The 25,110-nt window shown below is 38.3% G+C and overlaps 2 protein-coding genes across 49 annotated transcripts in view; both read right to left on the bottom strand.

The window, feature by feature from the left end:
* Positions 1-6,133, bottom strand: part of SNX14 (sorting nexin 14) — a 115,062-nt gene extending 108,929 nt beyond the window's left edge. For 23 of the 44 annotated variants that reach the window (XM_078369737.1, XM_078369735.1, XM_078369725.1 and 20 more), the window contains exon 1: positions 5,578-5,856. In XM_078369737.1, coding sequence (XP_078225863.1) covers positions 5,578-5,717 — 140 coding nt within the window. In that variant the 5' untranslated portion in view covers positions 5,718-5,856. Of the gene's footprint in view, positions 1-1,202; positions 2,647-5,577 lie in introns of those variants that run through there. The other 21 variants (XM_078369736.1, XM_078369730.1, XM_078369723.1 and 18 more) reach the window with 2 other exon arrangements.
* Positions 6,134-21,044: 14,911 nt separating this feature from the next.
* SYNCRIP (synaptotagmin binding cytoplasmic RNA interacting protein) overlaps positions 21,045-25,110 on the bottom strand; it is a 34,556-nt gene continuing 30,490 nt past the window's right edge. For all 5 annotated transcript variants that reach the window (XM_078369743.1, XM_035296274.3, XM_008994738.5 and 2 more), the window contains one exon: positions 21,045-25,110. This exon is cut by the window's right edge. The gene's annotated coding sequence lies outside the window, so the exon portion shown is untranslated.

Raw genomic sequence — 25,110 nt, forward strand, 5'->3', positions numbered from 1 at the left:
AAAATACAGAATGAAAAAAGTAACCATAGCTATAACTGAAATAAAAAATACAACTATGAACAACTATATATTAATAAATGGAACACCTATATAAAATAACTTTTTAAAACATTTTTGAGGCAGAGTCTCACTTTGTCACTTCAGGCTGGAATGCAGTAGCATGATCAGAGCTTACCTACTGCAGCCTCAACCTCTTGGGCTCAAGTAAGTGATCCTCCCACCTCAGCCTTGTGGGTAGCTGGGACTACAGGCACACACCACTATGCCCAACTACTTATTTGTAGAGATGGGCTTTCGCCATATTGCCCAAGCTGGTCTTGAACTCCTGGGCTCAAGTGATCCTCGCCTTGGTCTCCCAAAGTGCTGGGATTACAGGCATGAGCCACCACACACGGCCTTAAACAAATTTTTTAAAAGACAAAAATGCTAGCAACTAGTAAGTGAAAAACTTGAGAATGTGAGATCAATTATCATTACAGAAATTAAAACAGCAATTAGAATCCTGATTGTCAATAAAAGGCACCTGGCCCAAATGGTTTTACCAACGTTTCATGAAACAGATACCTACCTTATACAGACTGCTTCAGGGGCAAAAAGAGAGAGAGAAAGAGATAAAGAAAACTGCTCATTTAAAAGGGCTAGGCCAGGCATGACAGCTCACACCTGTAATCCCAGCACTTTGCAAGGCAGAGGCAGGAGGATTGCTTGAGTCTAGCAGTTCAAGACCAGCCTGGGCAATATAGTGAGACCTCGTCTGTACACAAAAAATAAACTTAAAAAATTAGCTCATCAGGGTGGCACACGCCTATAGTCCCCACTACTGGGAGGTTGAAGTGGGAGGATTGCTTGAGCACAGGAGGTAGAGGCTGCAGTGAGCCAAGATCATGCCACTGTCTAGCCTGGGTGATGGAGTGAGATTCTGTATCAAAAAAATAAATAAAAGGGCTAAAACAATGTGAAGTCCTAAATCAGATAAAGACAACATAGGGACATTGGTCTCCCTGCAGTCAACAATCCACATATAAATTTTTACTCCCCCAAAACTTAACTCCTAATCGTCCACTGTTGACCAAAAGCCTTACCAATACAATAAGCTGATTAGTACTTATTGTATATATTATATACTGTATTCTTACAATAATATAAGCTAGAGAAAACAAAATGCTATTAAGAATATCATAAGGAAGAGAAAATATATTTACTATTAAGTAGAAGTGGATCATCATAAACATCTTCATCTTCATTTTCTTCACATTGGGTAGGCTGAAGAGGAGGGGTTGACCTTGCTGTCTCAGGAATTTCAAGGGTAAAAGAGATAGAAGGGGATGCACAAGAGGCAGGCACACTGAATGTAACTTTATGGAAATACATCATAATTTCTGCCCAACTTTTTGCTTTTTCATTTCTCCAAAAACATTTTTATACAGTACTAATCTTTATTCCACCATTTGCTTTAGATTCAGTGCCAGTAATCGAAGGGTCCATGTCACAAAAGAAGTCAAAAGCAGTCTTGATAATCAAAAACCTTCTGCCAGATTGTCTACTGTCAATTTGTTTTCTGGCACCACTGCATTTTTTTTTTTTTTTTGAGATAGAGTCTCATTCTGTTATCCCAGCCAGAGTGCAGTGGTAGGTACTATCATGGCTCACTGCATCCCAGGATCAATTGATCCTCCCCACCTCAACCCTCCAAGTAGCTGGGACTACAGATATGCACATCCATATCCAGCTAGTTTTTCTGTTTTTTTTTTTGTTTTGTTTTTGTAGAAACAGGGTTTCACCATGTTACCCAGGCTTGTCCTGAACTCCTGGGCTCAAGCAATCCATCCAACTTGGCCTCCCAAAGTGCTGGGCTTACAGGCATGAGCCACTGCATTCAGCCCCCCGCACTGTTTCTTCTAAGTCTCCTTCCTCATTGTCTAGCACCAGTTCTGAAGCACTCATCTTTATCAAGCTGTATTCTGTTAATTCCTCTGGTGTGATGTCTACTGGCTCTTGAATTTCTCCAAGATCCTTATCCTGAAACTCTCTAAACTCAAACTTTTTTGTCATATCCACAATCTCTTTCATGATTTCCTTGATTGGCTCTCCTGCAAATCCTGTGAGGTTATGCACAATAACTGGGTGTAGTTTTCTCCATCAATAATTTATTGTTTCAAGCCTGATAGCTTTTAAGGCTTTAATGACTGCATCTTCAATGGTGTGATCCTTCCAAACTTTCATGATGTTCTCTCTACTGGAGTTCTCTTCCACAGCACTGACAAAGCTATCCATACAGTACCACGTATAATGAGCCTTAAACATCTTTATGACACCCTGAATTTAGAGGCTGAATTAGAGACATTGTGTCTGGGGAAAAGTAGACCACTTCGATGTCTTTAGTGTCAAACTCAGGGGGTTCTGGGTGTCCAGGGCGGTAGTCTGATATCAAAAGAATCTTTAAAAGCGATTGCTTGCTGGCAAGGTACTTCCTGACTTCAGGGACAAAACATCAATGAAATTAATTCAGAAAGATTCCTGTTGTCCAGGCCTTCTTGTACAACCAAAAGGCTAATACTTACCTTTTGCCTTCAAAGCTGGGGGTTAGACGATTCACAAACAAGGAACCCAATTGCATTTGCATAAAACAGTAGAATTAGCCTATCCCTTCCTGCTTTAAATCCTGGTGCTCACTTCTCTTCCTTACTAATAAATGTCCTTTGTGGCATTTTTTCCAAACCAAGTTACTTTCATTGCAGTAAAAACCTGTTCAGGGCTGTTCTATGGTGTAGCCATTCTTTTATTCTTTTGCTTTCTTAATAAACTTGCATTCATTAAAAACAGCCATTCAGGAAGATATATTTAATACTTTCTCCTCAATGATTTTCTTAATGGTGTGTGAAACTCATCTGCTGCCTCTTGCTTGGTCAGCAGAGGCTCTTTCTTCGGTTTGCTTGACATTTTTCAAGCCAGACCTCTTCCTAAAATTATCAAGCTATCCTTTGCTGGCATTAAATTACCCAGTTTTATATTCTTCTCCTTCCTTTTGCTTTAAGCTGTTATAGAATGACTTTACCTTTTCTTGAATAGTATTAGTCTATACTTATGTCTTTCTCATAGCAATTCTGCCCCCACATAAAAGCTAAATTTTCAGCACAAGATAAAAAGGTATTTTGCAAAAAGTGCAGTTTTCACACCTGCTGGCATAGTTGTAGCAATGGCTTCATGAATGTCCTTTTCTTTTTTCACAGTGGTCTTTATACTCGATTTATTTGTCTTGAAATGGCAGGTAATCACAGCTGCAAATCTCAATCAATAGTACATATCAAGCATTTCAGCTTTTTCTGTAATATCATTACTTTTCTCTGCTTCTTGGGAGCACTCCCAACAACATTAGTGGTACTTTGTATGGATCTCACGGTGTTCAACTCAGACTTTTTACTTCATAGGGGTCAGTGTCCTAATCTCTGCACTGTTCAAGGATCAATTTCATCTACAATTGTTTATTTCAGAATAGATGTACCTAGTATTATACCTCATCTCAGAAGGGCACGTTTTCTCGTATAACAACACTTCAGAGATACTCTAAGCATTGTGTGTGTGTGTGTGTGTGTGTGTATAGTTTTTTTTTTAATCACATGTATACACTGAAGAGCATGCTATATACACCATCCGGCACCTTCCAAAAGATTTTTCCTGGAAAAGGGATACATAATCATTATTTTATTCAAGACAGTTCTACAGTGTCTAAGATCACTTTCTCTAATTACAGACTAACTGGAAAACACTAAAACATATGTAAAAACAGCTTCACTCATAAACCCAACCACTCAGATAACATTTATGTGTATTTCCTACCTTCTCTGCATAAAAGAAATACATGGTACAGGTTAGATGGTATACAGATCAGATGGTATACTATAACTTCTTAATAACACATAACACTAAATGTTATGATTTCATAAGCAGATGACCTCACAAATCTAGTTCAACCTGCTCCTAGTAGATGGCTGTCCTACCTTAGAAACCTGTACTGACCCAGTTCCCCAGAGGCAGGCAAGAATCCATGGACAAAAGTTAATCATATGGCTGTGTTCAGTGGCTCATACCTGTAATCCTAGCACTTTGGGAGGTCAAGGTGGGTGGATCACTTGAGGTCAGGAGTTCGAGACCAGCCTGGCCAACATGGTGAAACCCCCATCTCTAGTAAAAGTATAAAAAAATCAGCCGGGCATGATGGTAACCACTTGTAGTCCCAGCTATTCTAGAAGCTGAAGCATGATAATCGCTTGAATCCAGGAGGTGGAGGTTGCAGTGAGCTGAGACCGCATCACTGCACTCCAGCCTGGGCAACAGAGTGAGACTCCATCTCGAAAAAATTAAATAAAATAAAAATCATATGAAGCTTACATTTCTTTCATACTAAACCTGTTTGTCTAGCTTGGAATACCTTACAGATGACAGAAAGCAAATAATAATTAGGTTTCCCTCTGTTAAGGATCCCATTTCTCCCACACTCCAACGGTTCAAACATCTCACCATCACAAAGCACAATTCTTAGTAAATATCAACTACTATTTAAGCTCAATAATATTTAAACTGAGAATCAACAAGAAAGCAATGCCACTACTAGGGAAGAAATCTAACTTCAATACAGTCACAAATAATGGTTACGCTAGAGCAAAATGAAGTTACCAAATTCCTTGTGCATTCTTCTCTGTTGCTATCCTTGGGTATCAACTACCTTAAGATAAAGAGTTAAGAATGGTTGACGGTTCAAAACATCAGAGAAAACAGCATGCAGACGCTGTCAATGACAACTGTCTCAGATTTCTTTTCACCAAAAGCAAATCTGGTACTAATTTTAACGGAAAATTATCCTCTGCTACCTATTGCATCACAACAATTTCCAAAATGAAGGATAAGAAGTTTCTTTCGTGGGCAGAATCTTCTGAATTTAAAATGTCAATTGAATTTACCAACTTGAACCTTTCGTAATATTTCAGGGTTTGTTTGTTTTTCCTTTTTTTGTCATCAGGTCCCCTCAAGAATATTCTGGGGATGTTGAGACGGGTACCACTTTGCTTTGTGATTTCTATCCAACAAATCGTTATGACTGTTTTATTCAACAATACTGAGGGAAAAGTTTCAGCTGCAAGCTGAAGGGGTGGTGGGGGTGGAATGAAGGAACGCGCTGGAGGTGTGCGGATTCCGCCTAAAATTGCGCTTGCGGACTGGACCTTGAACCCTCCTCCGCCAGCAGACTCGACTGCCTCCGTACGGTCTCAATCGGAGACGATACACAGATTTCACTTTTGAAAAGCACTGACGATGAAGGACTCGTTTTGAGAAATGCATAAGAAGGTAGCTCAGAAGATGAAGCCTCGGGAAAGGAGGCAATCAACCCCACCCCACCCGCCTTTGCTTCCGGGCCCGACGCTCAGCCGAGCTCCCCGAGGCCGCTCCTCTGCAAAGCTCACTCTCCCCAGCTGCCCCCAGTCCCGCAGCTACGCGACCTCCACACGGTGAAGCAGCACGGGCCGGGCGTCAGCAGCTTCGGAGAAAAGCAGCAGCCCAGGCTCCGCGCTGTGGCGTTACCTGTTAAGAAGCAGGGAGGCGGCGCTGAGGCAGAGCAGCAGGAAGCAAAACAGCGGGTATTGGCGGCAGATCTCGCGCCCCACGTCCAGCCGCAGCCGCTGCTTCAGTTTCTCCCCCATCGTCCGCACCCAGCGCACCATTTCCGTCCGCGAGGCCGAGGCTGTCCTACTGGCTGAGGCCGAGGTCAAAGCGACCCCCCATCCACACCCCGCGTCCCCGCCCCGTGGGCACGGCGGCACACACACAGCAGCCTACCGGCAGTTCGTCGCGGCAGACTGCGATCGCGTCAGGCAGGGCGCAGCCTCACGCCCCCTGCCGCGCGTGCGCGGCCGCCGTACCCCGCCGCCGACCAGAGGAACGGCCGTAAAATGTGACCGAGGTCGTCACTCAGCGCAAGGTTCCTAGCGTCCCGCTGCTCCGCCCTTCAGGCCGGAGTAGCGCGCAGTGTTGCGTGGAAACTGACTCCACTGGCGACCGGCCTTTTCCGGAAATCGAGGGAAAGCTCCAGCACCCGGTAACTGCCTGTTTTGCGGAGGAGAAGGAAGAAGGTTGTGGCGAGCCCGGAAGAAACCAGTCCCCCGCCGTAACCGCCGGGCGCCGTCTGAGGGGCAGCCAGAGCTCGTGGAGCCTGCTGGGAACTGTAGTTTTCGTGACACGAATCCGCAGAGGGATGGAGCGAGTGGTCGCGTTTCCCCGACGCCACCATGCTCCGCGCCTCACCTTACTTTCTGCTCCGGGTGGGGGCAGGTCCAAGCTTTGCGTGTTGCCTAAGGGAAAGGTGGATGGAAGGACGCTTTTGAGTCCGTATTTTAAAACGGGCGTATTGTGGACCGCGAGTGTGGCGAGTAAAACAGCCCTGGAATAAATACAACCCACCAAGCCGCCACCCCACCAACAGAATCTTTTGCGTGCTCACAGGCAAGGTAAAGCTCAGTTCACGCCGGTTCCGGGAGCCCAACCAAAATCCAAGTGCTTGGACAAAGCAGGTTGGCAGATTAGGTGAAATCCCTCTTACAGAGTCTCATGGGGTTTCCCTTTGCTAATTCATCACATTTCTAAATTTTTATTTCTGTATTCTCCGCTACAATGAGAGATGCAGAAAGACTATTACCGCTAAAAATTTATTTAGGTTGTGCAGTAAGCACGTTCATTTAACCTCCATGCATTCACCCCATGGTGTAGGTACAGTACATAGTTTCAGCTATTATACAGGTACTGAGACAGAGGAACTTAGGATCATAGAACTCACAAAGCCGGGATATGAATAGGTGCTAAGGCCAGTGACTGCCCCTGTCGTCTTTCCTAGGATCTTAACCCTTCAAAGGAAAGTCAGAAATGTTTTTTAATGGTGTATGAGATTTCATGAATATTTTCCCATATTATAAAAACATGTATCTTTAATGATGCATTATTTTCCTTTCTCAGAATGTACCACCCTTTGTTCCATTATTGCTATTCACTAAAGTTCATTGATATTATGACCATCCTTGATCATAAGTCTAATGCACATTTCTATTTCTTTAGGATGAACTTTAATACAATTACTGGGAAGAGTAAGAACATAAACATTCTTGATATAGTCAAACTGCTCTGTAGAATGGTGGCACCAATTCCACAGTGGTGTATAAAAGTATACAATTTCACTGATCCTCACGATTAGGTATTATTGTCTTAACATCACAAATACACTTTACCATTTGTGACTAAACCATTTAAAAGACCACAGTGTAACATTACTGGAAAGCTTAGCACTTTTTAAAACTGTTTTTAGGTACATATTAGGTAACTAAAACAGATTTTGGTACCTAATACTAATTTAGTAGAATACCTACTTTAGTAGAATCTGTTTATTCTAAAATATTCCAGATGTATGTTGAGTGGATCTACATGTATCAAGTGCCTATGGACTTGAGTGTGTTATGGTTTTGTAAATTATTTTTAAAACTCTAATTTCATGACAAATAATGTAAATTACCCTTTTAACTTGTCTGATAAATTATATTACCTTTTGTTGTTTAAAACTTTTGCTTCCTTAAAGACTTATTTTGAAATTACTCTCTTCACCAAGAGCCAGTATATTTTAAAGACAAAATGTCTTGAATTCTGTTCAAATCAGACAATCATTACAACATCCAATTAAAAGACTTCTTTACCGTCTGATTTCTTAGAGGCAACTGGAATAAATTAACTAGACAATAGACAATTTAAATTTCCAAATTGCTCTTCATGATTAGAAAAAAAAATGTAATACTTCTTCCATAAGGAAATTCTTTACGGCAGAAAATCTCCACACCTAAAGCAAGAAATGTAATTAAATTTCTGTCATACTGACCCCATCTGAAGAAATAAAATAACTTTTATTTCATTAAAGGTTCTTTCTTTAGCCTATGGTCTAGAATCCACCTTTACATCCACAGAGCTAGAAATTTTGTCCCCAAGCTTGTTAAGCTTTGAACTTTCAAGGGGTTATATGGAATATCCACAGTCAATCCTGGTTCTGAAACTAGCTTTATCTCCTACTAGCAACATGTTAGCAAGGTTAACTTGATCTATCTCACTCCTACCTCAACTCTAAAACAGAGCTATCTTATAAAACTGGGAGCCAGGGACAACTAAAATGAGTGGAAAGTTGGAAAGTGCCTGTTAAATATCTTTGTTTAATGCTTAATACAAAATTGTTTTTTCAAATTTTACAGCTTTATGAACATGACAATAATGAGCTAAACCAATCAGCTTTTATTTAGATACAACAACTTAAAATGAAAATGACATATTAAGATACCTGATTTCTAGGAAAACTGAGATCCAGAAAGGTTGAGATCCATGGAAACTACCTACCCTACAGTTCTACATCTGCAGTGTCCAGTACAAGTCAGTAAGCTCAATTGAGCTCATTGAGCACTTGCATGTGGCTTATTTCAAAGACTTAGGATGAAAACAGTATTAAATGTAAATTAAAATTAGTTTTAAAGCGATTACACATTGTTTTGGAAATCGTTGCCTACAAGTATTTAATGTAGCTAGAAACCTTGAAAATACATATGTACCCTGCATTATATTTCTACTAGTCAGTGCTGTTATAGACTGCTAGCCTTGGAGATTCAGTACAATGAAATATATAAATTGTTTATAAATGCTACAAACGTCACACGTGCCAGGTGTACATGGACAAACTATAGAAAGTTTAAAGTTTGATAATGCATTTGTTTAAAGGGCTCAGACATTAAATTGCAATCCAGTAGTATGTCCATTATTTTAATGAATATATTTATTGAATAGCAAATAAGTGTAAGGCACTGTCCTAGATGTGGTGGCGGTACAATTAATTTAGATGCATTTTTTTTTCTGACCTCCAAAGGCTTACAATCTAGTGAAACAAGTCACATAAAATGTTATAAAGGGCAGCAGATTTATACATAAAGGCTGTTATCGTTTGTTTTTAATGACAGGGAAATTTTTAACTATGAGGATCTGGAAAGGCCTGTGGGAAATAATGTGAGCAAAGAATACGACTTATCTCTGCTTTCACTTGTAATTTTCAGAAATCATGCAATACTAGGCAAAGTATCCAAAATGATTCCACTTAATTTAACCTGATTCTCCCGACCACATCAGCAAAATGTTTTTTATGTTCATACAAGAATTTTGCAAAGTAATGCTGAATACCTGAATTGCAGAAATTAGGCCTAAACTCTGATGACCCTGAATGTAAACCACATTTTAACATGTTGAGGGTCATTACTGCTATGGCACAAGTATATCGAGAAGAGGATGGATATACTACCCCTGGGAGCCATTTCATTCCCTCCCTCACAGATGGCTCCTGTCACATGACACATTTTCAAAGCTGTTTTTTCCCTTGATCAAGGTTTATTTCACCTTTTGTGGCAACCCTAATGTTATTTTCACAGCCTTAATTTTACATTTCATAACACGCTCTCCTCCCCACAACCTATGTATCAACCTGTTGATAAAAACCTGTTAAAGAGGCCATTAAACTGCCTTCTTCAAAAAATGTTCAGGTTCACTTCCTTGGTTTTCAAAATAGGAACTTATTACAATAGAAAATATGTAATTCAAGGAAGAACGTTAAATAATTATTATGAGTGGACGGACTGAGATGTTTAAAATGCAGTTATTATTTGCACATTTAACCCTCTTTTATTTTTATGGCCATGAGAGAAAAACCTCCACTGGAGGAAGATACAAAGAACAAACAATGTTATACAGCCAATGGCTCAACTACAGATACTCCCTGGGTAAATGCCATGTTTTGATCATAAAATTCTGGATGGTTTCATTATCTTAGTACCAAAAAAATTAAGCACTTCATATTTGTCATCTTTTTTCTAAATTAGGATGAAATAGCCATCCTTTTAAGACTCACTTTTGGAGAAGCAGGAAGCTAGCCATAATTTCAGAAAATGTAAATTAATAACTGCTTGGAAACTGAAAATATACTCACCTGTTGGTGAATATTAAAGATTGGAGAAGGCACTTTACAATCCACCACCACCATTCTCTTGTAGGCCAATGCTTTTGTTTACTTTTTAAATTACTCCTTAAATAAGTAAAACACTCCATCTTATTTCTCAACTACAGATAGTGGTTTACTTTCATTTAAAAAAGGTAACTCTTTCATTTCAAATGTTTAAGTAGATTTCAACTAACTTCAGAAAATATTTTGGAAAAACTTTGCATTCATTCTTACCTCTCACAAGCTATTTCTCAAAACATAAAAATTAAAGCTCTTTGAAGTTGTCCTAGAAACCATCATGCAAATTGGAACTGTGAGAATCATTAATATAGGTACTTCAGCTCGTATTCTTCTAGTAAGGGTTATTACCACCAAATAATTAAAATCAATTTTTATCTTGACTAAAAATAAACTTTTCCTCTTGGCAAGCTGACTCCAGAAAATAAACTCAATATAATATATCTAAGTTTAAATCTTGAATCATAATTTTGAAAATTTTATTGAAAAATTTTTATTGGTAAGTTTCCCCTACATATTCAGACAGGTACCATTTGAATTTTGGTTTCTTTAACTCACATGAACACAAGATTCTAAAACAGTCTAAATTTTTAGCATTATGGCCTATACGCTTCAATTTTGTGAAACAATTTAAGATGTATCCTTAAGTACTCAAGACAATGAAGAACTCTGCTGTCCCCAGATGTTCAGAGAACAGTTCTATAGCTTCTATTTTTAGTTAAAAAAAAAAACATATTTTAAAACATCAATTTTCAGATCTTTATTTCCTGTGGCTAAAAAGAAAACTTTAAGAATACTCACAGAAACACTGATAGCAGAACTAGAGCAATTTTTGTGGGGCACTTAAGTAGCTTCAGAGTTAAGACACGTATGACCATTATCCCTATGTAAACAGTCCCTTGCAAGTACTGAGTTTTCAAATATTAACACGATTATTTTTAAATTGGTTTAAACCTCTGCCAAATTCCATCGTATTTTCTACCATGTAAAGCAACATATGAAACTATCCTTTACCATCATGGAGGAAAGAAGATTGTAATTACCGCATACACACTGCCAAAAAATAAACTGTAAGGGTAGCAGTAATTTAAATGATTCTGAAGGTTCCTGCTATTGCAAAGCATAGAAGTAGCAGATTTTCGAATGGTGTCAGATGTTTTAAAACTGTGGCTTTCCGCCGGGCGCAGTGGCTCACGCCTATAATCGCAGCACTTTGGGAGGCCAAGGCAGGTGGATCAAGAGGTCAAGAGATCAAGACCATCCTGGTCAACAAAGTGAAACCCCGTCTCTACTAAAAATACAAAAATTAGCTGGGCATGGTGGTGTGCGCCTGTAGTCCCAGCTACTCAGGAGGCTGAGAGGCAGGAGAATTGCTTGAACCCAGAAGGTGGAGGTTGCGGTGAGCCAAGATCGTGCCATTGCACTCCAGTCTAGGTAACAACAGCGAAACTGTCTCAAAAACAAAAACAAAAAAAAAGCTGTGGCTTTCAGCCTAGGCAACATGGTGAAACCTCTACAAAAAAAAAAAAAAAAATTAGGGGCCAGGCACAGTGACACATGTCTGTAATCCAGCACTTTGGGAGGCTAAGAGAGGCAGATCAATCGAGGTCAGGAGTTTGAGACCAGCCTGGGCAACATGGTAAAACCCCGTCTCTACTAAAAATATAAAAACCAGCCAGGTGTGGTGGCGCATGCCTATAGTCCCAGCTACTCAGGAGGCTGATGCAGGGGAATCACTTGAACTCAGGAGGCGGAGGTTGCAGTGAGCTGAGATCATGCCACTATATTCCAGCCGGGATGACAGAGCAAGACTGTCTCAAAAATAAATAAATAAATAAATAAAAATTAGCCGAGCGTGGTAGAACACACCTGTGGTCTCAGGCTGAGGTGGGAGAATCCCTTGAGCCCCAGAAGTTCAGGCTGCAGTGAGCCAAGATGGCTCCACTTCAACCCAGCCTGGGTGACAGAGCCAAGACCTGTCTCAAAAAAAATGAACAATAAAACTAAACTTTTGCTCCTCAAGTTACCTTTAAACAGAGGTTGATAAACTTTTTGTATCACAAACCTATAGCACTTATTAATAAAAGAAAGCTGGGTGCAGTGGCACATGCCTGTGATCCCAGCACATTGGGAGGCCGAAGCTGGCAGATCACCTGAGGCCAGGAGTTTTGGGACCAACCTGGCCAACATGGCAAAACCCTGTCTCTACTTAAAAATACAAAAATTAGTTGGGTATGGTGGCACATGCCTGTAACTGGAAGCTGAGGCTGGAGAAACCCTTGAACCCGGGAGGCAAAGGTTGCAGTCAGCAGAGATCGCACCACTGCACTCCGGCCTGGGTGACAAAGCAAGACTCCATTTCAAAAAAACGAAAGAAAAATCAGCTAATAGCCTTATTTGTCCCCAGAAGGCAAAGTGAAGACTTTTATCTTGATGTTCTCCAATCTGTACTTGTTCCTCAGGGATACAATGTTGGATTTTTTTTTTTTTTTTTTGAGATGGAGTCTTGTTGCTCTGTCACCCAGGCTTGATTGCAATAGTAGCACAATCTCAGCTTACTGAAACCTGTCTCCCAGGTTCAAGCAATTCTCCTGTCAGCCTCCCGAGTAGCTGGGACTACAGTCACATGTCACTAATTTTTGAATTTTTAGTAAAGATGGTCAGCCTGGTCTCGAACTCCTAACCTCAGGTGATCCACCCACCTCAGCCTCCCAAAGTACTGGAATTATAAGCATGAGCCACTGCACCTGGCTGATGTTTGTGGTTTTAATGAGCCTATAGTAAGATAATTTTAACATATTTTGGTTGAAGAAAATGGGCCAGAATTCAAGACATGAGAAACTGTGAGATGAGCCAAAGAAACATAAGGCAGGCAGTTTCTTTAGAGACATTATTAATGGAAGATAACACTAGAAGGATTAACAGGGGCCAAACCATAAAACTTTAAATAAATTACATATGTGGCTTTCATTTCTATTCGACAATACTGTTGTAGACTCTGGAGCTAGATATAGAGAACCATTAAAATTAAATGTGCCATTTAAAACTTTAACTTATTTATAAGGAGTTATGCCAGATCTGAACTTCCTAAAGGACTAATAGAACTTGGATAGAGGGGACATTTCAGGCCTCTTCAAGTAAATTATCAAAATGTGACTGGATGTGATATGAGAAATTAATGAGACAATTGCTGATGGAGAGTAGCACTTGAATGTGTACAGCAGACAGCTGAAATGCAGAACTGTACTTAACAGAGATCAAGGAAGCCCTGACACTAAAACAGGAGTCCACACAGATGTGATTCGGTGCTGTAATGTAGATGTGATCAAGGAAACAACAGGTAAGGATGGAAGATGAGACAACCTGGCAAAGTGCCGAGATTTTTAAAGAAGGTTAAGTAAATGTAGTAAATGCCATGGAGGTTACACATCTTTAAAATACAGAAATTTCATATGGGGACACTGGTATCCCGTGAAGAACTCTTAAAAAGAGAGGGGAGGCCAGGCGCAGTGGCTCACGCCTGTAATCCCCGAACTTTGGGAGGCCACCTGAAGTGGGAGTTCAAGACCAGCCTGGCCAATGTGGCGAAACCCAGACTCTATTTAAAATACAAAAAATTAGCCAGGCATGGTGGCGGTGCCTATAATCCCAGCTACTTGGGAGACTGAGATGGGAGAATCACCTGAACCCAGGAGGCGTAGATTGCAGTGAGCAGAGATTGCACTACTGCACTGCAGCCTGGGGGCAACAGAGCAAGACTGTCTTGAAAAAAAAAAATCGGGGGCGGGGAGGAAAACCGACTTAAAAGAGGTATCATTCCAAAACCACCAAGCTCACTTTTAGAAAAGGTGCAATAAAGTAGTTTATTGATAATTAAATATTTGGGCTTTCAGTCTAAGACACTTGGGGAGTCACTGGTACTCACACCACCAATGCTATTTTGGGCAATATGGTGGTCCTCTAATTGTTAGATAACAATTATTAACATAAGTAAGATTTAGAAGATTGGTTTAGCAGCTACACTGTCTTGTATTTCCTTATCAGGTTCATTCATCGACTAGCATTGAGAATTTTGACTGGAATTTCAAACTAAGAAACAGAATAACTGAACACTTATTCCAAAACTTTTTAAAATGTAGTTACCACCACAAAAGTAGATCCATCTATTTGGTTCTGGTTAACTCCCAACTTGTGCATTAACATGGTAATTTAGGGAATTTGGGAATAACTTGGAATAATGCTTTGTGGACTAATGACAGCTTGATAGTTTCCTTCCTCAGAATGTAAGGGCTTCAGTGATAGCTTCAACTTTAATAGTCACATTACCCTGTTTTTCCCTCAAAGAGCTATCACAAAAATAATGTACTGAAATGTTCATACATTTAAGGTATTACAGGGTGAATTAAGTCTACCTTTTAAAGTAACATTTATTCTTTTGTTCAAATAAACCTCCATATAAAAGCATGAATGAAGGCAAAAAGGTCCTCTAGGCAGAATTAAAAAAAAAAAAAAAAAAAACAGGATCCTATGGATCCTATTCATAGGATATGTTGACAGCTGGAAAAATTTATTATCTTTTTACAGGGAAACTCCGGCTCAGAGAGGTTAAATGTTTGTACGTAACTGCTTCCATTAAATGCCCCAATGACTAATAGATTTTCAGTTTCTCATCTGAACTCCGGAAAAAAGAGCAATTATCTAAGTTGTTGAAATAAGAAAACTGTATTAATGCACATAGAGCATTTTATTTCAGCAACCCCTTTCTTACTATGTGGAAAATGAATATACAAGCCAGATCATGCTTGTTAGAATGGGAAAGCCAAGGCCAAGGACAGTGGCTCACGCCTGTAATCCCAGCCCTTTGGGAGGACGAGGCAGGCAGATCGCCTGAGGTTGGGAGTTCGAGACCAGCCTGACCAACATGGAAAAACCCCGTCTAAACTAAAAAATACAAAAAATTAGCCAGTCATGGTGTTGCATGCATGTAACTTCAGCTATTAGGGAGGCTGAGGCAGGGTAATCACTTAAACCCAGGAGGTGGAGGTTGCAACGAGCAAAGATCGAGCCATTGCACTAAAGCCTGGGCAACAAGAGGGAAACTCCATCTCAAAAAAAGAGAAAGCCATATGAATAAGACACTAGTGTGAAAAATTAAGAGCGTTTTATGTCCTCAAATTTTAATTTAAAGATCTAGGTCTACTACTTGACTAAGATGATTTATTTCCCTCTTTAGTTTCCTACGTATATATTTATATATGTATGTACATACATTTGTATGTGTGGCTGACCAGATACTATTATCATTAAAAACTTAGCCAAGATTGTTGGTACCAGACACCTTGAAAGTCAGTTTCTTCCTTGGTTATCAGTCAATACTTAATACCACAAAACCTAATTAAGAACTGTTTTGATATCTTGATGAGGTAAGAACACCCAGAGTGACTCAAGAAGTTTGACTTGCCTTTATGTAGAAAATTAGACAACCTAATCACCAGAGTTGATAGAAGTATAGAATATATTCCACAAGTAAATTCACGTGGACTCTCATCAAAATCTGGAAGGTAGGTTTGAGATACCTGCCAAAATAATTAAGTTTCATTACCTGCCAATAATTTTACCTTGTTAAAACAAGACACAAAGGCAAACTGTTAAATGTAATGGGGAAAAATAAATTCTCAATGGTTTATTTTTAAATGTTCAGAAACTAAATGTTGAAACATTTTCTGAACCTGTTTCCAAAAAGGCCTTTCAGGCCAGGCACAGTGGCTCACATCTGTAACCCTAACACAATGGGAGGCAACGTGGGAGAATCACTTGAGCCTAGTTCCAAGACCAGCCTAGTCAACATAGGGAGACCTTATCTCTCCAAAAAAAATTTTAAAAAACTGGCCGAGAGCTATGGTTCATGCCTGTAATCCCAACAGTTTGGGAGGCTGAGGTGGGAAGATCACCTGAGGTCAGAAATTCAAGACCAGCCTGGCCAACATGGAGAAACCCTGTCTCTACCAAAAATACAAAAATTAGCTGGGCATGGTGGTGGGTGCCTATAATCCCAGCTACTCGGGAGGCTGAGTTGGGAGAATCGCTTGAATCCAGGAGGTGGTGGCTGCAGTGAGCCAAGATCACGCCATTGCACTTCAGCCTGGGCGACAAGAGCCAAAACTCCATCTCAAAAAAAAAAAAAAAGCCAGGTGTGGTGGCACATGTTGATGGTCCCACCTACTTAGGAGGCTGAGGTGGGAGGATCGCTTGAGCTGGGGAGGTTAAGGCTGCAGTGAGCCATGATTGCACCACTGCACTCCAGCCTGGGTGACAGAACCTATCTCAAAAGCAAATAACAAAACAAAACAAAACAAAAAAAGGCCTTCCAAAATAAACTTTTTCCAATTAATGTCACTAAATTTGCATCCTTAGTCACAAAATATCCTCTACATACCCATTCTCTTTCCAAGTAAAACTTACTTTTCCAAGACAATATATTTTAAATAAGCAGGGATACGGATATGGTAATACAGATTTATCTTAATTCAGGATGTGCACCATGCTACTGTGTTTTACTATCAGTTCTATTTTAAAACTAGCACCTTTTATACTAAATTGCACAATTTAGATACAAAAGATAAATTCATATTTCTTTATACAAAAGATGAAGAAATGAAGCTCAGTGCTACAAACTGCAGGAGCCATTTTCCACAGGAGAAATGAATGGATAGGAAAAGCAAGATCTCTTAGTTTGCAGGATTGAAAGGGCTGAGACTTGACAGTTGTAAAATTGCTTTTAGGGTCTACCTCTCTAAAAGTGAGTAACATAGCAGGGGTCAGAACTCCGGCAATTGAGAATTCTTCTGACACTGGAGAGGGTACCCTACTTGCCTCACTGCTCTCAGAAAAGCTAAAAATAAAAGGCTGTTAGTCCTCATTTTCTCACTCACATCAGAACTTGCCATAAGCCTTCTCAGTAGACAAGTCCAGGCAACACCACTTTTCCTAATACCCTTTTTTGATAAATATTAATCACCAAATATCTGAGAAAATCAGAAGCACAAAGAGAAAACTGATGTGAACTAATACTTCAATGCACCATAAAAGAAACTGAAAACTTTTTAAATTTCTGTAAGAGTGAGCAAGACAGTGCATATATAAAATAAACAGCTGTGATGGATGAGGATGGGTAAGCACATTATATATGTTGTTTTGCCTCTCTTCAGTCTACAGGCAAGTATAAGGTAATCAATTGTAAAATGTAATAATCCTGACAATAAGGAAGAATACCTGAAAATGAAGGAAAACTACTCAGTGTACTATTTCCTTATGAAGTCAGAGATTCTGAAATTCATCTAAATAGAGGGTCAAGTGTATTTCAAGTAATAAATGTAACCAAGAGGCTGGGCACAATGTAATCCCAACACTTTGGGAGGCTAAGGCAGCAGGATTGCTTGAGCCCAGGAGTTTGAGGCTGCAGTGAGCTATGACAGTGCCACAGACTTCCACAGCCTGGGTAACACAGAAAGATCTTTCTTTTTGAGATGGCGTCTCACTGTTTCCCAGGCTGGAGTACAGTGGCGCAATCTCACTGCAACCTCCGCCTCCCAGGTTCAAGCATTTCTCCTGACTCAACCTTCAGTAGCTGGGACTACAGTCGCATGCCACCATGCCCATTTTTTTTTTTTGGTATTTTTAGTAGAAACGGGGTTTCACTATGTTGGCCAGGCTGGTCTTGAACTCCTGACCTCAGGTAATCTGTTCGCCTGGGCCTCCCAAAGTGCTGGGATTACAGGTGTGAGCCCCACACCTGGCCAACCCGCTCTTAAATCAATAAATTTTAAGAAAGAATTAAATAGAGGAGGTTATCTGGGAGTGGACTTCATGGACAGGTCTTTCCCTATTTTAAAAAAAGAACTATCAAGTTAAGATATCAACCAAGCATATGTAAACATTAAATACCACTTTTACTCATACTACTGATATTAGAAGATATATATAATGAAGTGAAATAATGCCTTAAATCCAGAGCCTCACTTTCCAGGTTATTGAATTTCAGCTACCTATCAATGGGGAGGTAAATAAAAGGCTACTCACATGGATGTAACCATTTCTCTAAATTATTTTTAGATAGAGTAAGCAATATACACTACCCCCAGAAATAGCTGTCAATACATCATTTTTATTATCTATGCTTCATGTTTTTTTCTCAAGTATCATTATTCTGTCATCTTCAAATTGCTATGCAAAAGAACCTTTTAAAAACTTTAGACTCGAAACCAACCAGACCCTCATTAGCAAAATTCCATCTTCAAGTACCCCCTCCTCACCTCATTAAGAAATTATAAACATGGGGCTTGTAAATTGATACTATCTTGTTCAGCAGCACAGATTAAACTATACATCAACACAAAGGAAAATTGATGCAATGGATTTTGTTAAGTTCACTGCTAAAGATAGATGACTTATGAGCACCCTTTTCCTCTTAATTTCAAATAAGGAAAACAGTCACTTCCACATAGGGTTGTTTTAACATATTAAAAAAGGTCTATAAATCATAAGGCCAACTGTTTCCTGAACTTAAGACAGTTTTATAATTCTTTAAAATGTCACATTAATAATTTAAATGTGGATCTCCATCTTAATTTACTTAAATCATTAGCACTTTGTGATCATTTTTAAAATCTTTCCATGCCATAAATTAAGTGGTTCAAAATATTTGATTGCCTTTTTCAAGTTCTCGTCACAATCTCATTTGGCAAATAAACTTCCACCAAACTGAACATCATTTTGAATATTTTTAAATGCCTGCCTACTCAGATTTCCCTGCCCTTCAAGGAGCTTCCATTCTAAAAAGAGGTAAAATAAATCATGAAGAAATTTACCATAAAATGTACTAAAAAGACTAATCAAAAGGTAGATACTAAGCAAAAATAAGGGAAAAAAAATTCCTAACTACAGAATCTGCTTGCTGTGCCCTTGTTGATCCTCTCCTAAATGCTAAATAAATCTCCAAGAAACCAAAGATAACTAGGATTTGTTGCCTGACAATTTTACAATAAAGGCTTTTCATCTTTTAATTCTATGTTTAACTGTACCTGAAGTTAGACAGGACACCAAAAGGGAATTGAACCTGTCTTAAATTTCTGCAAATTTAAGTGAATTTTTACTATTTCAAGGAAAAAAAGCAAAGGAGGTAGATATATGAACCAAATTTGCCAAAACTACACTGTATTATATATATACATGGCTCTAGAGTGAAAATGAAGTGTATTCTGGGCCAGGAACGGTGGCTCACGCCTGTAATCTCAGCACTTTGGGAGGCCAAGGCAGGTGGATCACGAGGTCAGGGGATGAGACAATCCTGGATGATGCAGTAAAACCCCAACTCTACTAAAAAATACAAAAAAGTTAACCAGGCAGGGTGGGGCATGCCTATAGATCCAGCCACTTGAAAGGCTGAAGCAGGACAGTAACTTGAACCCCAGAAGTGGAGGTCGCAGTGAGCCAAGAGCACACCATGCACTCCAGCCTGGGTAACAGAGCACAATTGTGTCTCAAAAAAACAAAGTGTCTTCTGCCAATTTTTATAGATGACCTTTGACGTTTATTTCTGGTTTTCCTCTAAATATATTCCAAACATTAAAAGTGAGAAATAAAATGTGTAAATATGCTTTTCTAATTTTTCATGACATGTTAAATAAACCTAAAGCAACTGTGGAGGCCTAATTCCTGAGTCTTCCAATTTAAGCAACCAATTAACATACTGACATATTAAAGATATTCTCTTAAAAACGTCTTAAGAGTTTAATATATATATGCACCTAGCTTTAGCAATTCTGTGTTTGAATGATGCAGTACTTATATTGCACAAATTCCATGTTTTTCAAATTTCAACTCATTTAAAGTTAACACCATTAAATGAGCCATAACATATATGTTGAAACTCTTCTTGTGTGTCATGGTGTTTCTATATTTACAAGACATAATGTTATCATATGGAATCTACAAAACAGACTTCTTATTGTCAGCAAGCCCTCGTCTTATTCTTTAATTCTTTAATCTTTGGCAACAACCTGTCCACACCAAATACCTTGCCCTTCTGCCCTGAAAACTCAAAAACTGCAGATCCAAATTGATGTAAGATGCCAACTCCCTTAGGCTTCCTAAAATCCTCTCCAAACAAGCTGAGTTTGTGTCACAACAATCTCCTTTTCAGAATAAAGGCGAAAGCCTAAAAAAGGCAAGAAATGACAATTCACAAATATTACATAACCTTTTTAACTCCCTTCTAGATTAGAACTTGTTGTGTCACTTTATAGACAAAGTAGAAAATTAGGCAATTAAGCTTACGGTATATTATTCTAAAATAATCTTACTCTGATCCCATTGTGTTAAAAACCCATTTTAGAAAGCTGTAACATTTGGGAGATGCTAGTTTCCAAAATGGTTTATTAGGACTTCTCCCACACTCAAAGTCTTATTCAGCCTTCCTTGACTGTTCTGAAATGTGGAAAGTCTGTTCTCAATAATCAATAGAAATCTTGTTAATCCAAACAGAAACTAAACCCTGCACTCAGTGACCTAAAAGGAGTCTTGTCCTGATGGAAGTGGCCAAAACTGCTCCTCCCCCAACCTCCCCAAAATCCTAGGCGTGTAAGCCAGAACCCACAAATATATTGACAAGTCCCCGATTCTTTCCAAATGACTACCTTTATCAAATCCAATGACAAGTATGTGACCAAAGAATATTTCTATCAAAAAATAAGACCAGCCTAATACATTTATTCTATTCATCTTCCAGTAATGTGATTGCAACTGAAGATACCTTGGGGAATTTTTCATCATTGGCTAGTTATTTCGAATGTATGGGTAATCAAAGGGCGACAGACCTCTGAAGATTCCAAGTGTCTACTTAAAAGCTGTTAAGTGAAAAGTGATGAAATGGAGGACACTCACAATAATTCTTGGACTCCTGGAGATCCTAAGACATGCTACAAAAATAGGTCTTTATTCTTAGGAAAATATAGTCAGAGCTAGCTTCCTTATGCTATACATAAAATCTTAACATCAGAGGCAGTACAGATAGTACAGATAGTTTTTGAACTGATCTCCAAACAAGCACAAACCCACTACGTTGAAAAGAACAGGTATTTGAGGTTTTTGGCAAAAGACAGTACTTCACACATCTAATCCAAATCAAAGGGCCTGCAGACAGTTTTCAGTGAGATGAAAGGAATGAAATAAATATAAATTCTACGGATAAATAAATGTAAAAGACAATTTAAATAAGCTAACAGAACTAATTTTTTTTAAATAAAAATACTAGTCAGGTACAAGCTTTTGTTTCTCAATGCCAGACTTCTAAATATTTACCAGACTACTGTTAATATTAAAAACCTAACCTTTGACCCAGAGCGTTAGTAATAATACTGGTTTGCATCTGCAAAAAGATTTTCAAACTGAATGCTTCTGGTCCTGAAAAATATTTTAGGTGTATTACTGAAGGCAGACTGTGGTGCTAATAGAATTTAAGTCTTAAATACTTTTAAAAAGTGACAGACCCCAAAAGTCCATCTATTAATTTGCTAGTTAAAAAATGCCTGTGAGCACTGCTTCATAATTAACCTCTTAAGAAAAGAAGTGGCATGCCCTATTGAGTGGTATAATCACTGAGTAATTAATACTACATCTTAAAACAATATCCCCACAAGTCTGTTTATGTATTTGTCACTTAAGTTCTTTAGTCATTAATTTTACACCCACCAGTGAGTATCTATGGTCAGATTAAAATTTTGTGGTATACAGAGGAAAAAATGATCATGGTGGGTATTCCTGTAAGTTTTAGGAACCTGAGCAGGGTTAGCACCCTCTCCTAAATTCATGAAGCCCTTCTAAATTTCTCCCCTTAAGATAGAGACTATGTATAATAATATTCTGTAATAATAAGGGATCTTTTGCTATGTTTCTTACAATTTTTGGCTTAACAGTCAAAAAAGCTGTTCTGAATATGTCAATTTCGTCTCTCGTGCTTGATGTTCATTCTATTGGAAATTTTTCTATCCAAATTCTATTGGATATTTTATATCCAGTAACTCAGATCACCCCATCAATCCATTTCTATGTTGTTCCTATTTTATAAGGAAACTTTACATTTTAAGTCATATTTGCAATAACTGGTAGATAAGTTTCTCACGCCAAAACTGCAATCATAAATGTACGATAGCTTTGTGGGTGTGCGCAACACTCAATTTTCCCTTCATTTTTAACATCTGATTCAGTTGCAATGGCTGAAAACCTTCCACAAAAAGCATGCTTGAGAGAATGTATCTAACACAATTTTCTCACAAAGCAACTTTCTGAAAACTGATAAACTAAATTTATGATCACTTTTGATTGCCAAGTAGTCTGCAGAAACAAAATCTTGCGTCCATTTTGGTTAGATAACTTTAAGTTTTCTTTTTAACAATCAGAATGCTTTAAAGATACATTTTTTTACCCCAAGGAAGGGACCTGACTCTTAGATTTTAAGACCCTTTCCTTGACAATATATACAAAATTTCTTTAACTTATCATCTGTCCATTCTTTGAAGCTGTCAAAGCCAAGAACCCATAAACAAATCACAAATAGCAATAACCTACATTAGTTAACATTCCCCCTTTAACATGTTGACATTTTTACTAAAGGATTAGTTATTTTTGCATTTCCATTTCTCATATCCCATGACATTCCATATAAATTGCATTATTGCTTTATAGGCCACACAACATTCAAAAGTATGTTTATATGCATTGCCTGTTTTCCTTGATCTGATAAGACTTTGATACTGATTTTACTACAGAAATTTAAGTTTGAAAATACCACAGTTAGTATTTCTTCTCAGAACGTTAATTGTTCACATCACTAATCACTACATGCATATTTAGCTCTGATTATATTGCTCAAAAACTGCACCCATTATCAGAACAGTGCAAATGATATTTAATTTTAAAAATAATTATAATGGCTTGAATTCAAAGTCATTCAAATGAACACTGTCAAGTAATTTCACTTGATGTGTATATATTTCATCACCACTGTTTACATTACCCTTAGGTATAACCATCAATTCTTCACAATTTTTTATCAGTTTCCCTCCCAAGTCCCCAAACTAAGAATGCCAAATAGTCTTGAAAACCCAGAGCTCCATATTTTAATGTTTTCTTAAGAACACATTTGTGAACTCACAAAAGTGTTCATCTTTCAACTTTGGCAATGCAGTTCTTTCAGTCAAACAAACCTGTCCTAAAATCCCAACAAATAATTCTGAGAATTAACTTAAACACCTTGACAGTGTCCCTTAAAAATGCTATGACAGTAAAGTGCCAATAGGCATGGCAATGACCTCTTAGATGGGATCATTTAACTCCTCGGAACTAGGAAATGCCAGCACCAAGGATTACACTGAGATTCAATTTTACTGAAGGCTACATTTAGTTTACCCACTTTCCACAACCTATTATATTCATTATGTTAGAATGACATGTAAATGTTCTGTGTAGCCCTCAAACTTACACTAAGTTTTGAGAGAGATGTACTTTTAAAAAAGCACGGGGTAATATATAAAATCAGTGGCAGAAAGTTTCATTAAGCACCAGGAACTAATTTTTGTCACCCCATACTCATTTTGTAGGTAAGTTTCAATAACCGGCAAGGCACATTTACATATATTCCAATGAATACTTATTGACAAATTTTAAATTACACTCTATGTCCCAGCTATCCCAGTAACTGACATACAACATACTAAAATGATTTATTTAGATAACAAAAAAACCAATTAATGTGAAACATACAGGCTATTGGCAACCACTATTCTAAAATTATGTAAGTACAAATAAACATACTGAAATGTGTGCAATTCTAAGTTTTTAAACCAGAAGATTTCTACACTAACACACATTTATATTAATGACACATAAAAAAAATAAAAACTTTATTACAAAAATAAGTTACACTCGCCTCCAGCTTACAGTATAAAACAATTTTATTTGCAGGAATGCAAAATGATTGTTTGCCATGAGCATTTTGAACATATGACATGTCTAATTTTCTTGTTAAATTTGCATTTACTGGGGAACTGGTGTGTATAAAACCTTAATTAAGTATAAGCTCTGATCTTCATCGTGGTGCCTATTGGGTATGTGATATAACTGCAGTATCCCTTTGGGGAAGGGGAGAAGGGATTTCTTTACACCAAGTCCTAATGAAACTATAATTTTCACTTTTTACTTTAAGCTATCAACTTAGGACTTGGCAAAAAAATTTTTTGAGGGTGATTCAATAGAGGATGCTTCACCACTGAACACTCACTGTCATCAAGGTGCTTTAGAAAATTAAAAACATAGCACAAATGATTGTACTCTACTCTACAAGTTATCATGACCTGCATAAGAAATGGAAAGCTGATTCACATGTTTACAGTGATCAGCAGTAAGAAATGCACTAATGAAACATACCTTTTACCTAAAAAGCTAAACTACAGCCATATACTAATTTCTATGATTTATGAAAAAACTTCAAAATATCCAAATGTCAGGCTTCGCTGTACAACTGTCAGTTTTAGTCTGACTTTTTATAAAGGGACACTGCAGTATTTAGTACAAGTTCGGATGCACTTTTTTGAACATCTGATGTCTTACAAAAGTAACATCTTGCTAAACTATTATACATCCAAATAACTACAATATCTGAAGAAGCAAGGCTGCTTTTTCAGCCACAAAATACGACAAAAGCAAGGCCTGTTATGATGGTCATGAGGAAGTCTTACAAGCCTCTGAAACTAAAGGCAACTAAGAATGTTACATTTGGTATATTAAAATCTTACCCTCATATCATATTTAACAAGCCTTGCTTTTATCTACAAAGATTTTCTATATACAGTACAGACAGGGTATAGTTCAATCCTCTGCTACTGAGGTAGTTAACCAACCCTTTTAAAAAGGTTCTGAAAAGAACCACTATCTGGAATGCCTGACTAACCAGCTCTGATGATTACACCTGAAACTGCATATCT

Source organism: Callithrix jacchus, chromosome 4, assembly GCF_049354715.1.
Source record: "Callithrix jacchus isolate 240 chromosome 4, calJac240_pri, whole genome shotgun sequence".
NCBI lineage: Eukaryota > Metazoa > Chordata > Mammalia > Primates > Cebidae > Callithrix > Callithrix jacchus.